Source organism: Anomaloglossus baeobatrachus, chromosome 5, assembly GCF_048569485.1.
Source record: "Anomaloglossus baeobatrachus isolate aAnoBae1 chromosome 5, aAnoBae1.hap1, whole genome shotgun sequence".
NCBI lineage: Eukaryota > Metazoa > Chordata > Amphibia > Anura > Aromobatidae > Anomaloglossus > Anomaloglossus baeobatrachus.
In genome coordinates this window covers 127,607,880-127,623,172 of record NC_134357.1, presented here as the reverse complement: position 1 = coordinate 127,623,172, position 15,293 = coordinate 127,607,880, and the positions used below count along the sequence as shown (strand labels likewise).

At 44.6% G+C, this 15,293-nt stretch overlaps 1 protein-coding gene across 24 annotated transcripts in view; it reads left to right on the top strand.

Annotated features, from left to right (window-relative positions):
* Nucleotides 1-15,293, top strand: part of CAMK2G (calcium/calmodulin dependent protein kinase II gamma) — a 333,717-nt gene that overhangs the window by 151,408 nt on the left and 167,016 nt on the right. For all 24 annotated transcript variants that reach the window (XM_075348871.1, XM_075348864.1, XM_075348870.1 and 21 more), the window contains exon 3: nucleotides 14,128-14,187. In XM_075348871.1, coding sequence (XP_075204986.1) covers nucleotides 14,128-14,187 — 60 coding nt within the window. The remainder of the gene's footprint in view (nucleotides 1-14,127; nucleotides 14,188-15,293) is intronic.

The following is a 15,293-nucleotide window of genomic DNA, read 5'->3' as shown; positions in this document are numbered from 1 at the left end:
TCAACATTTTTCACTTGTTTATTATAACAAATGTGCACATTCTTTGGTTAAATCTAAAAAAAAAAAATTGATGTTAAAAAAGTCATGCCTTATTTTGTTTTTTTTTTTACATTTTATCCCTTTCTTGTAACTAATAGTGTTCAATTATCACTATATAGAAATTTTTGGCCAACATCTTTTAGTAAATGTTCCCCATCCTATAGACTGTGCCCACCTTGTCCCTATTCTGTAGTCATGTGCCTACCTTGTCCCCCATCCTATAGTCATGTGCCCACCTTGTCCCTATTCTATAGACATGTGCCCACCTTTTCCCCATCCTATAGACATGTGCCCACCTTGTCCCCATTCTATAGTTATGTGCCCACCTTGTCTCTATTCTATAGTAATGTCCCCATCCTGTAGTAATGGGGGTGGCAGTGGCGGCGGCGGCGGGTGAAAGGTGATAATTTACCGATCGCTCTCGGCTTCCTTCCACCCACAGATTCCTGAGTGAAGCTGAAGTGGGCGGTCTCTGGCCCCAGATCCACAGTGATTGGACAGATCGGTCACAATGCCAATCTCTCCAATCAGAGCTGGGGGCGGGTGAAACTGAGGTCACCCAGCTCCAGCCAATGATCGGTGCTACAGCTGCACTGATCATGGCTGGATTTCAATGTTACAGCCATTTTTAATGGCTGGAACATTACAGTGGCTGTGATTGGCTGTGCGGCGTTCGTCAGCCAATCACAGCCTCCGTAGGTCCGGGGAGGAGACACCACCCCTCCTGAGGTCCCCTCCTCCCCGAATCTAAGGTATTTGCTATTTGCAATGCAAACAGCGATCGCAGCCACCGGGGCTGCGATTTCACCATGACGTACTGGGTATGTCATGGATCCTTAAGTACCAGGGAGCCATGATGTACCCAGTACGTCATAGGTCGCTAAGGGGTTAATGTGCCGTCCTTCACATACACAACAAATAAAAAAACACCTTTCTTCTCACCTGTCCCGCGTTCCCTCGGCTCCTCACCTCTGCTTCGTGCTGTCTGCAGACCGTGCCCCGGTGACTATCGCGGCCGGTGCAGGGACCTCAGCCACTGGCAGCGATTTATGGCAGATCAGATGGTTGTTTTGCCGGCGCTGCGCGCACTCAGTCCTTGCCTCTGAGAACGCAGCACCTGCAAAACACTCATCTAACAAAGTGCAGACAGTGGCTGCGGCCCCTGCACCGGCAGCGATAGTGACCAGGGGCACGGGCCCTGGGGGCCGCACGAAGCAGCCTGATGGTCCGCATGTGGCCCGCGGGCCGCGTGTTTGAGACCCCTGCAGTAGAGGGTCTAACTGTACTGTGTTTTACGGAGCCAAGATTAAAGTATGGTCAGTTAAGAAGACAGAATGCCTTTATTCTGCTGCTCAGCCACAGCTTACTTATTACAGTACTACCCAACAGATTAACCAGACAACACCTTAGGCTAGTTTCACACTTGCGTTGGACGGGATCTGTAGCATTGCGTTGTGTGACGCATGTAACGGATGCGTTGCATATAGTGGCACAACGCAATGCTACGGATCATACAAAATAACGCAATCCGTTATAGGTTTTTTTCCTTGACTTTACACATCTGAGCATGCGCAGTTGTGTAAAGACGGATGCGTTAACGGAATCCGTCAAATGACGCATTCTAACGGAATCCGCCACCATAGGCGTCCATTATAAAAACAACGGACGCCAAACGGATTCCTGCAGGTTGCGTTTTTTTGACACTCCGCCAAGCGCAGAAAAACGCTACATGCAGCGTTCCATCCGCCCGACGCAGCGTCAAAATAACGACGCTGCGTCGTCCAGCGGATGCAACGCAGACACTTGCGTTACAGTGCGTCGTCCATACAAGTCTACGGAGAATAGCGCAGTGCGTTAACGGACTGCGCTATTCTCCATAGTGACGGAATGCGCTGAACGCAAGTGTGAAAGTAGCCTTACTTGCAGTAGTGTTGATAAAACCATGGTTTTATCTGATCTACCAGTTTTCTGAATGCTGAGCTCTGCATAATCCACCCACAGCACTGATTGGCAGCTTTCTGTGTACACAGTGCATAGGAAGAAAGCAAATAATCAGTGGTGGGGCGGGGTTATACAAAGCTCAGGAATATGGTGGATTACATGGCGGCAGGTTCACTAGTCCTGTAGTGACAAACTACTTCTAATCAGTGATTTTATCAAAACTATAGTAAGCATCCCAGTAAGTGACACATTACTGGAATCGGGGTTCTTTGCCCCTACAGTTTGCTGCTGTGGCAAAAACCTGGTGACAGAGTCCCTTTAAAGAGAACCTGTCATCAAGATCAGGAATGATAAACTAAAGGTATGGGTATAAAGGCGCTATACTGCTAATTTAAAGGGAATCTGTCACCTACTTGCATGCGGGGTGGTCTGTTCCGATGGGCATCTCTAGTCTTGACCTCCTCTCTGCTTGCGATCGCTGTCCTCCTTCTTGCTTCATGTGGATCATGCGTCATATGTCCTCCACACACTGTCCTCCATTATTCTCCTGTGCATGCTCTCCTCTCTGTGCCCTGCTGCGGGCAGAGCAAAGTAGTGTCATACGCAGGCTCAAGGAAAGGTCAAGAAACGCTCGTGCATGCGGTGTGTGCAGGAGCACAATGGTGGACATTCTCCATCATCCACACAAAGCAGAGAGAGAGGACAGCGATCGCAAAAAGATAAAAGGTGCGGACCGAGACCAGCAACTCCCATTGGACCGGACCGCCCCATAGGTGACAGGTTCCTTTTAATAGATATCTTCACTGGAGAAATCCATAGTCTGGTTATTCCTTAATCACCATTTGAAGGTCAGTGGAATAAGCTGTTGTATCAAGGCGAGACTGTGGGGAGGATCTTCACCTCTACCAAAGACCCTCAGCTGCCTCTGGTCTTGAATGGACGCCCCGTAGTCTCTTCTTGCAGTCCCGACCCGATGCACGAACCACTCATTGCTCCAATGGTGATTAAAGAACAACCAGGCTGCGGATTCGTACAGTGACCAGCGCCTTTATGCCCATACCGTTAGATATTCATGCTTGAGCCTCATGACCGGTTTCTTTAAGGATAAATTGTTGTTTATGAACTTTGTATCTTTTAGGGCCAAGTAGTAATTGTTATTACTGAATGTGCTGTGTAGTAGACATGGGCTTGCTCCTTTTTTTCTCTTGGAGACGCCATTTTTCCCAGGCCGGCCTGGCCTCACCTGGCCCTGTGTGACGCTCCTACCGGTGCGTGTCATTGCTTGTGGCTCATTTAATGTGTAAATAGAAGCCTCCGGTTGTGCTGTCACTTTACACAAGCATGACCTTAGTTCTCACTTTCCCCAATTGTGCTCCTGGCTTTGGATGATTATTGCACATTTTCTAGTTTTCTTATGGACTATTAAAAGTTGTTGTTTTTTTCTTTTTGTTCTTTGTCCGTTTTTGCTGAAAAAACAACTTGTTCATCTGTGATCAGCCTTCAGTGTCTTATTATTATGGCCGTGTTATGATTTTTCAGCATTTTTTTGAAAACTGTAAAAGCTTCGTGTTTGTAGCAGAATGCAGGTGCACAAATAGTATCATTGCACTGGAATTTCCAGGTTTTACGTATTTATGAGCCGAGATTTTTTTTTTTCTTCCTGATTAATTGATCTTTTCCGATATCAAGGACCTAAGGAGGTTTTTAGTAAAGTCTGCAGTCAGCCTGTGTGACTACTATTCGGTACACGAGTCACACCCATCCGAGCGCCCGACTGTTCCTTCCGAGTAGCGAGCACCCGGGCATGATAGTGCTCGCTCACCACTAGTAACCAGGATAATATAACTAAGTAGGTGAGCTCTGGGTTTGCTGCACAGTATTATTATAGCGCACCCGTGCTGCCCCTACTTTCACTCATTCTCAGTCGAGTGGTGATAAATGAAGCTGTAAGCGATGAAATCACTGTAAATCAATATCCTCTTGGATCCAGAAAGCCTGCAGCCAGAATGTGCTTACACAGTGCTCTTGTCTTCCTGGGAAATCTAATACTTTCATATTATGTTTGTTTCTCCGTTTCTAAATATCTATTATTTTTCGGCACTCTGCACCCTCACGCCTGCCGCTGCTCCCCTAATATTCTCATGTAAATGAAACTAATATTTAATTTTGTTCTTGTCGTTTTTCTTGTATATTTCTGGTACGTTTCCAACTTCTCAACTTATAACACAAAACACATAGTACAGTGCTGTAGAAAACAGTGTTGTAAGGCTGCTTTCACACTATGTTTTTTAGCATGCGTCATGAACGTTTTTTTTGCTGCAAAAGTGGTTTCTGTTTTTGCAGAGAAAAACGCATGTGTGATTTTGCAGGATCCTGTCACTTGAAGTTTAGGGGCGGGCATTGGAGTCATGTGATCGGGAGTGAGGGGAACTGAACGTGAGACTGGGAGCTGGCATCTGACAGCTGCAGAGGCTCGTAACCAAGGTAAACATCGGGTAACTTGCTTGGATACACAATATTTACCTTGGTTACGAGCGTCTGCAGCTGCTAGGAGCTGGGCTCCCTGCACACGTAACCAAGGTAAACATTGGGTATACAAGCAAGTTACCCGATGTTTACCTTGGTTATGAGCCTCCGCAGCTCTCAGGCGGGGGAGAGAGGGAGGGGGAGAGAGAGACTGATCACACCAGGCTGGTTTCTGGGCATGCTCAGTAGAGCAAGCAGGATCCTGTCTATCAGCATGCCAGCGTTCACATGCGTTTGCATGCAGTATAGTCAGAATCCAGCAATTTGCAGTATTTGGACGCAGCTCAAAAACGCTACAAGTAGCATTTTTGAAAAAAGTTAAACTGCAAGTCACTGGATCTCACTATAACGCACGCAAACGCATGTGAACGCATGTTGACGCGAGTCCATTGCAAATGCATTGAAATGAAAACGCATTTGCACTGGATCCGTTTGTGTTAAAAAAACGTTCATGACGCATGTTAAAAAAACGTAGTGTGAAAGCCGCCTAAGCTGACATTTAAAGGCCTCGTGCACGACCAAGTGCAATTCAAAGCAGACCGATCACTTGACATCAATGTCTTTGTTGTTTTTTTTTTGTTTTTTTTTTGTGGCTCTCCATTCCCATTTTTGACATATTTCCCCTCTTCCTTGTATGTAAGCCAAGTGGGGTATGGGCCTCTCTATGGGAGTCTTTTTGAGGACCACGCCCACTTGATGAACAATACTAAATTTACATATAGAAAAGGGGAATACAGATCTTGGTGTTGAAGAGGCTCAATAGCAAAATATTAATCCCAGATCCAGAAAAACCGCAACGTTTTAATCAGGTAGAGTAGTTCATATTTTTGGCAAGTGACTGCTCCTCTCTATAGTCCATAAAACTGTTAGAAATAGGCAATCAGTCCTTTTTTGGGAGGGGGGGGGGGCTAATACAAATCTTGGCATCTAGTTTACAGCCTGCTTTTTTCTTTGTATGGGCTTTGCATGTAAAAATCCTGCATATATAACTTTATTTTGATTCAGTGGTGTTTACTTTCTACTTGGGCTATGAGGATACTGCTGCCACATATTGGTTGTGTTAGTATTTTAATGCTAAAATGCACTAAATGTTAATGTCTTGTGCTCATGGTATTGTAAAACTGTGGTTAAATAGAATTTCCTCTTTGGAGGACCTCTTTTTGTTAGAAGGGTCATAAACTCCTAGAATGGTAGAGTTGGAAGGGACCTCAAGGGCCATTGGGTCCAACCCCTGCGAGTGCAGGTTTTCCTAAATCCTCCCAGCTATATGTTTATCCACTTTCCATTTTAAGATTTCTGTCTCCTGTTCCACTCTCTGACTGCCCTCATGGTCAGAAAAATGTCCTAATGTCTAATCTGAATCTCCTTCCTTTTAGCTTCATCCCATTACTTCTTATACCTCAGTGTGCTAATGAGAATACGGTAATTCCCTCTGCACTGGGACTACCTTTCAGATATTTGTAGACTACTATTAAATGGAATCTGTCAGCAGGTTTTTACTACCTCGTCTGAGAGCAGCATGATGTAGGCAAAGAGATACAGAATCCAGCGATGTATCACTTAAATTTCTGGGTGAAGTCTATAGAGATTGGCACATCACTGTCAGAGTACAATCAGTGGAGGGGCGTGCCAGACTGCCATGGGCGTGACATTGTAGTCCGAGCAGTGAGAAGTTCTGCTTGTCTCCTGCTGCTTATATTGGAGCAATTCCAGAAAACAACAATCAAGATGGTAGAAGGTCTGCAAACCATGTCATATGAAGACCGGCTAAAAGAACTAGTGATGTTTAGTTTGCAAGAGAAGTCTGAGAGGAGACTTGGGGAATATGTTGGCAGGTATTTGTTTTGTAATCTGAAGACAGCATGCAGCAAGGGTTTAAACATAGAATTCAGGGATTCCTGTCTTGTCAAGGTCCAATCTGTTGTTTCTTTGCTATTTTGGTTTAAAGTGGAGAAATCAGTAGGATTTCTCTATATAACCTAAAGCCAGTGCTATACTGGCACTATCATGCTGATTCTATACATACCTTTAGTTGTCAGGTAGGATGTATAGGTTTTGAAACACAAACCAGTAAAGTTTGTATAATCAGCGGCTTTTTAGATGATAGCAGCTGGTAGCTGAGATGGGTATTCATAGTTATCCCCTCCCCCTTTTATTTATGCTAATTCTATTATAGAATCGATTTACTTTGACTAGAATGACCTGTGCTGATGTCATACCCATGTGACCATATGGGGCGTGGCTTAAGCCAACATAGCTGATAATGGGAAGCAACATTTTTGCTGTCGTCAGATTACATAACAAAAACCTGCTGACATATTCCCTAAGTCTCCTCTCATTCTTCTCTTTTCCAAACAAAACATTCGTTGTTCTATTAGCCGGTCTTCATAGGACATGGTTTGCAGACCTTCTACCAGCTTGATTGTTCTTCTCTGGAATTGCTCAAATATATCAATGTCTTTCTTGAATGTCCCTGCCATTAAACTTCTCACTGGTTTTCTCGCTGTTTATACCCCAGTTATCACTTGTGGCCTGTTGGTGATGCTACCATCAAGCGTGCAGCAGAATTTTTAAGAATATTAAAGGGAACCAATCACCAGGATTTTCGTATATAACCTAAAGCCAGTGCTATACTGGCACTATCAGGCTGATTCGCTACATACCTTTAGTGGTCAGATTGGATGTATAGGTTTTGAAATCCAAGAAAGTAAAGTTTCTAAAATTGGCAGCTTCTTGAGTGACAGCAGCTGAGGATCAGATAATATCTGGGGGGGATTCATAGTTATCCCCTCCCCCTGTTAGAATCTGCATAAGTATTATACAATCGATTTACTTTTTGACTTGCAGGACCTGTGAGGTCATACCCATGCGACCAGAAGAGGCGGGGCCTCAGCCAACAAAGCTGATACTAAGAAGCAACATTTTTTTTGCTGGCTGAGGCCCCGCCCCTTCTGGTCACATGGGTATGACCTCACACAGGTCCTGCAAGTCAAAAATTAAACTGCTTGTATAATACTTATGTTAATTCTAACAGAGGGAGGGGATAACTATGAATTCCCTCCCAGATATTTCACTCAAGAAGCTGACTATTTTAACAAAAAAAAACAAAAAAAACCCGCTACTTTCTTGGATTTCATAACCTATACATCCGAGCTGACCACTCCAGGTATGTATAGAATCAGCCGATAGTGCCAGTACAGCACTGGCTTTAGCTTATATACGAAAATCCTGGTGATCCCAGGATCCCTTTAAGCATTGAACCATTACCATGGGGATCAGTAGTCTGTACGTGTAATGCATGGACATGCCTGGTCCTCCAGTGTGATATCCTTTTATAGCAGTCCTATACTAACAGCTACATAACCTGGAGATACCAATTAATCAACTAAAAATTCCTTCATAGAGGCTCCAAATTGGACATAGTCTTTAAATTGGACATTTTAGTTCTCTGTAAATACTTTTCCCCCAAAATATACCAATTTTAGAGCATTTTTTCTTAGAATGCTGCATTGTGTTGTTCCTGTTATTCCTTATAGAAATCTATAAATAAATTGACAACTGGGTGTGACCAGTTAGGGCTGTGTCCCTGTGCAGTCTGACCATGGTGGGACTGAGTCAGACAAGAAGAATGGTAACACCCACTTGTCAATGTATTGATACTTTTTCCAGGAGCACTAACGAAGGACCATGTAATGTAGAGAAACCAATCTGTTCCAGATTTGTCATATTATGTGTGTTAGGCTACTTTCACACATCCGGATTTTTGCTCTGCGGCACAATTTCGGCGTTCTGCAGAAAAACCGCAACCGGCTTTTGTAACGCCGGTTGCGTTTTTTTTTTTGCATAGACTTACATTAGTGCCGTATTGTGCCGCAGGGGCTTGCGTTCGGTCCGGTTTTTGCCGCATGCGGCAGATTTAGCCGATGCGGCGGCTGGATAGAACGTTCCCTGCAACGTTTTTTGCTCCGGCAAAAAAAAAACGCATCGCGCCGCATCCGGCCGCTGCGGCGCATTTTCAATGCATGCCTATGGATGCCGGATGCATGCGTTTTTTTTCCACTGCGCATGCTCAGTAGCGTGTCGCAACCGGAAAAAAACGGACGGGCCGCATGTAAAAACTAATGTAAAGGATGCGGTGTTTTCGCCGCATCCGTTACATAGGTTTCACAGCCGGATTGAGCCGCACGGCTCAAACCGGATGTGTGAAAGTAGCCTTAGGGTGGTTAGTAATCCAGGCGTGTCAGGAGGGCGATTAATAAGAAGTCACTGGAAGCTGCCATCTTTCGCCTGGGTCCTGACCAGAGCCGCCTTCAGGTGGAGATGTTTCTCCAGCGTGATGCCCCTGAGCGGTGGCATCATCATCACAGATGCCAGCATGGCCGTGTAGGTGACGTTTATCTAATGTGTTCCAGTTTAGCTGATCTTCACACATAATTGTTGGTAACAAGTGTAGAATGGCATATCTGTTACGACAGGAATTTGCCATGGCAGCACACAAGGGAGTTTGTTGGCCATGAGGCTGAGACATGACACCAGCGTTATATGACTCTTAAATGTCGTTTCACGCCCCGCTCAGAAAATGTGTGGACAACCTTTTAGGCTCGGGCTGGTGTGTTGCTATACCGAGCATGGGGCGGCCTGTTTGGTTGCCATGGTGACGCAGTAGTGTTAGCCCTGACCTTGGATAGTCAGTGCAGCTCCTTTTACACTTACTGTGTGACACACCGCCTGCTTTGTCCCTTATGTGATGCCCAGTAGTTTCCAAACAAGGATGGCAAAGAAGGCCGAGACGTATTTTTGTATTTCTAATTCCCCTTTATTGTCACACTCAGGTTTTCCCAATCTCGGTGCTGTTTGAATGGATCCTGTATTATTACATCTCATGGTGTTTTTTACTTTGCTTTTGTTTTGAAACTTTTCCAACACTTGATCCCATGTAGTGTTGTTTTATTTTTCTTTGTTTTTTTTTTTGTTTTTTTTTTAAAGGGAACCTGTCATCAGAAATTTAGCTATAAAGCTAAAAGTTCCCCCCTCTGCAGCTCCTGGGCTGCATTCTAGGAAGCTTCCTATAGTTCTTGTGGCCCCTTTTATACCAAAATAAACACTTTGTAAACTTGTACCTTTTCTTATACAAATTTCGTAAATCTTCCATGGGGGCGGGCTGCCTGGGGTCCGTTGCTGTCCTCCTGCCGATTTACGCCGCCCCCGAACGCTGAATTTCAAAGCTCAGGACGCCGCCCCTGGGCGCCCGTGGTCCCGCGCATGCGCTGTTCCACTGTAGCGGTGCCGTGCACTGTGTGCACGTGTGACCGTTGGTGACGCTTTGCGCGGGCACGAGGTTATGGGCGGCGCTGTGAGTGTCATCAGCAAGTGCCGCCCATAACCTCGTGACCGCACTTTCCCCTATTACTCCAGCGTTATGCGCAAGCGCTCGCTGGCCAGATGACCGGACGTCACCTCTTTCCCATCCTGCTCAGCAGCAGGTGACGTCCGGTCATCTGGCCAGCGAGCGCTTGCGCATAACGCTGGAGTAATAGGGGAAAGTGCGGTTACGAGGTTATGGGCGGCACTTGCTGATGACACTCACAGCGCCACCCATAACCTCGTGCCCACGCAAAGCGTCACCAGCGGTCACACGTGCACGGCACCGCTACAGTGGAACAGCGCATGCGCGGGACCACAGGCACCCAGGGGCGGCGTCCTGAGCTTTGAAATTCAGCGTTTGGGGGCGGCGTAAATCGGCAGGAGGACAGCAACGGACCCCAGGCAGCCCGCCCCCATGCATAAGAAAAGGTACAAGTTTACAAAGTGTTTATTTTGGTATAAAAGGGGCCACAAGAACTATAGGAAGCTTCCTAGAATGCAGCCCAGGAGCTGCAGAGGGGGGAACTTTTAGCTTTATAGCTAAATTTCTGATGACAGGTTCACTTTAAGGAGCTTCTGAAAAAGCTTACACAATTGAACACCACACCCAGGTGATTCTGTTTCTAGAAATAAACACCAACAATCGAAAAAATGCAGCAAAAATGCAAACACAAAAAATAAATAAACCAAACTAAAAATGGAAAACAGCCTAAGGCTATGTGCAGAATAGAGATATAAGGAAGGAATCCGGTTTTCTTGCCACGCTGACACCAGGATACAATGTTGATTAAAGATTCTCTTTATTCATGTGCAGGTCAAGTCAACGCGTTTCTAAGGTCGCAGCCTCCTTCATCAGGACATTAGAGAAAATCAACAATACAGAGAAAATGGGGGAGGACCCATATATATATATACAGACTTGTATACGTATATATAGGAGGTCCTCCCCCATTTTCTTTGAATTGTTTATTTTCTCTGATGTCCTGATGAAGGAGGCTGCGACCTCAGAAACGCGTTGACTTGACCTGCATATGAATAAGGCTGCTTGCACACATCAGTTTTTTGGCATCAGGCACAATCCGGCAAAAAATCTGACGCGACTAATCCGGCAAAAAAACGGATCAGTTGCATCAGTTTTTTTTCCATCAGTTCCTTCAGTTTTTTGACTGATCTTTTGTGATACTGAGCATGCTCAGTTAAAAAAACCGGACCAGCGGCCGTATCCATGTTTTTTTGCCACATTACATCAGATCCGGCGTCCATAGGGTTCCATTATAAAACACACTGTACGGCGCTGGATCTGGCGCGATACGGTTTTTCGACAGAGACAAAAAACGTTCCCCTCAGCGTTCCATCCGGCCGCTGGACAAGCAAATTTTGCCGGATCCGGCGAAAGCTGGATGGAACGCAAGGCCATCCGGCACAATCCGGCGCTAATAGAATTCTACGGGGGGAAAAAACGGATCTGGCGGCAACGGACGCCGGATCCATTTTTTCAGGTTTTTGCTGGATTGTGCCTGTTGGCAAACAACTGATGTGTGAATGCAGCCTTAAGAGAATCTTTAATCAACATTGTATCCTGGTGACAGCGCGGCAAGAAAACCAGATTCCTGCCTTTATATCTCTATTCTGAAAACCCCGGGGCTGCTGCTATCATCATTCCTGTATAGTTACAGAGATGGTGACTTTCACAACCTTGCCAGGTGAGTGTATTCAGTTACACTTACCTACTGTGTATCATTGGATAAGACCCTATTTACGCTATTATTTCCAGTGTTTCCTCCTGCTTAAGGCTATGTGCACACAGTGCATTTTTAGCACATTTTTTTTTCCCTGTGTTTTTAGGTGGATTTTTGCCAGGCAAATCCTTTTGCCAGCAAAATCAACGCGAATCCTGAAGTTTTGTGCATGTTGTTTTTTTATCCCTTGCAGATTTGCAGCAGAAAATTAAACTGCAGAATCAATTCTTTCAGCTTTTTTCCCCAGCATTTTTCCATTGCAAGTGCATGAAAAATGCACCAAAAACATACTGAAAAAAGCAGCCTTTTTCCTGCCAAGAGATGCAGATTTAGTGCAGTAAGTTCTGCAACCAGATACTCCGTGTGCACATAGCCTAAGGCTATGTGCGCACTAGAGATGTGAAGTTTCTCGAGAAAATCTTCTCGAGAAACTTCTGGGAGTGAAGATTTGCTGAACTCCGGAAAAAATCCGCGGCAAAACCGCATGCGGAATTGCCGCGGAATTGCCGCGAAATTGCCGCGAAATTGCCGCGATTTTCCCGCGGGTGGTTCCCTGCGGATTTTTGCAGGCTGTACTGCAGAAATCCGCGGGATACCTGCGGATTTAATGGACATGTTCATTTTCTCAAGAAAGTTTCTCGAGAAATTTCCGCACCAAAACTTTCTTGAGAAAAATCCGCACCAGTGCGCACAGCTTTTTTTTTTTCTCATAGAATTTCATGGGAAATGTCTGCACAAAGATTGCAGACATTTCTCAAGAAATTTCCGCGGCAAATCCGCGGGTAAATCCGCGGGTATTTTGCTCTAGTGCGCACATAGCCTAACACTGCAGTAGGCCAAATGCTCATGCTTTTACCCACCCAACATTCCTGTTAGAAGCATGTTGGTTTCCATGAGTAAAAGACAGATGAGCAGAAAACTCTAGAAAATACTTACTTTGTGCGGAATAATGGTTTTGTCCATAAATTATTTTTTTTCTTTCTTGGCGGGTGGGCACAGTCACAGTGTCCCCATGCATGGATTATGTAGAGATCCTACTGATCGCAGCATTAGACTTCATTTTCCAGAACAATTAATTGTCATGTACTGTATTTGACACGTTCTACTTTATTGGCTTTGTGTTTGGTGAACATATTTTAGTCCAGTTTCTAAAATATCACCATCTGCTTTATTTATGTAAAAATTACACAGTAGAAAAGCAAAATGTATCTGTGCTACCCATCTGGTCACAGTTCTCAGCTTTCCGCATCTACTGCTGCTATCCGGTTTGGTTTTTCGGATGGGGCAATATTGGCCGGAGAATAGACGCTCCAGGGTTAGTAAGTACATTCACTGTCCAACATCCACCACTCACTAATTACACATTTTAGTCTTCTTTCCTCCTAGTATAGTTTGTCATGCCCCATTTGCGCCCATAAAACACTCTTGGTTTATACTACTGTTAATCATTACCCAGATGAATGGCTTGTAAACCACTGTACCACAGAGCTAAACACAGGTAACGCTCTGAACACGGCTTCATATACATGATTCAACGGAGCGTAACCTTTTATCAGATCAGTAATTCCCTTTGTAACGCGTTAATGAAGACTTTTGTTATATATAAACGTATTTATCCTACACTTCAGCGGCAAATCACATTTCTTTCTGGATGGCGCAGTTAGAACAGCAGTAGGCTCATTGTCCCCTTTTTCTGAGCTGCGTTGTGCTTAATTGTAGCTTGTAGCTGCTGGGATTGAAAAGATTATTCCTAGCAATTTTCTATGTTAACTAAACTCTTACACTTAACAAAACCTATACTTTTGCGCAGTGGAAAGAATACAAATGACACCATTTCTTTTTCTGTTTTGATGTCGCTGCTTGGCCTTTATAGTTGCTGGTTCTGGACCCTGAAGTAAAGTCTTGGGATTGTGCAATTGTAAAAAGATAACAATAAATTGTATTGTAGAAATACTTTTTGTGCCTATATAGAGCAGTCTAAGCTATTAAACAATAATTTATAGGTTCTTTCATATGATCTGTGTCTACCTGTTTTAGTTGACATGCCCCATGCCTGGGTTGTTTGCCACCTTGGCTCCTTTTTTCCCTTTGGATATGGTTCTATAATGCAGCCTATATTTCCAGTTCCTCAGGGGCCAAGTTTCATAGCCCCTGAGGAACTGGAAATATATCCTGTACGGTCCTATGCAGCTTTATCCTGCCGCCCCCACTTTCTGCTTGTAATGGGTTTCTCCCTGTCAGATCATAAAAGCAGAATCCAGGGGAAAGCAGATTGAAGCTGCATCTCATAGCATACAATGCAGGCTCTGGACACACTACCCACAGATAGTGTGAGCTAATCAGATCTATCAGACATTTTTGGGGTATCCTACTTGGGAATACCACTTTAAATTTAGGAAACTGGGCCTGCTACTAGACTAACGTCTATTTTAAGTACATGAGAAATAATAATGAGAACAAGAGTAATATTGTCTCAACATAAATTAATCACCAAACCTCTGTTTCCTTATTTTTTTAGACCACCAGAAGCTGGAGCGTGAGGCTCGCATTTGCCGACTTCTAAAACATCCCAATATTGGTAAGTTATAATCTTTTACATTTTTAAAGTTTGAAAGATGACAAAAGCCCATCAAGTGCAACGTATGCCCCAACATAAGGTTCCAGAGGAAGGCAAAAACCCTGTGAGGCAGATGCTGATTGCCTGATTTTAGGGGAAAAAAAATCCTTCCCAACTCCACATACAGCAATCAGACTCGTTCAATGCCCCATCACCGAACCTAATACCCATAATTTGTAATATGAGGGGCTGCTAAGTCTTTGGCTTTACCCAAAAAGAAACAAGTATGATGATGAAACTTTATATTTATTCCACATACTATCCACTCATGTCAACATACTTCTTATATCGGTATTCCGAGTTCCGTAAGCCTAGCAAAAAGAAGGATTTCGGTTGTGCCTCAAACCAGGCATCTGTAGCAGCCATGGCATCAGAAATGGTGTGAAATTTGGTACCCTTGAGGTGTTTGTTCAGATTTGGAAACAGATGATAGTCGGAGGGAGCTAGATCTGGTGAATATGGTGGGTGGTCAACCAGTTGAAAGCCAGCTCTGACAGTTTTGTCGTGGTTGCTTGTGCAGTGTGAGCGGAGGTGCTGTCTTGGAGGAACAAGATTCCTTTGGACAGCTTGCCACTCATTTTGCCTTCAGAGCTGCCTTCAATTAGTCAAAAATTTCAATGTAATAACTTGCATTGATGGTGGAACCCTTTTGAAGGTAGTCCACTAGCAGCACACCCTCCTTATCCCAGAACACAGAAGCCAACACCTTAGTGGCTGATTTTTGCACCCTGAACTTCTTTGACGAGGAGAACCACTGTGCCTCCACTCTTTAGACTGCTCCTTGTTTTCAGGGTCATACAGATAAATCCAGGTCTCATCCATAGTGACCAGTCGATCCAGGACGTTCTTATCAGTCCGGAAATGCTGACAAATGGACCGGGAAGATTGCACTCGCATGCTTCTCTGATCTGTTGTCAAACATTTGGGGACCCACTTTGCAGATAGCTTCCTCATGTCCAAATGTTCATGGATAATGACACAAACATGTTCACGGGAAATCCACATGATTTCTGCCATTGCTTTAGCTGAAATTCGTTGATTCTCCAGTATGAGGTTGTGCACAGCAT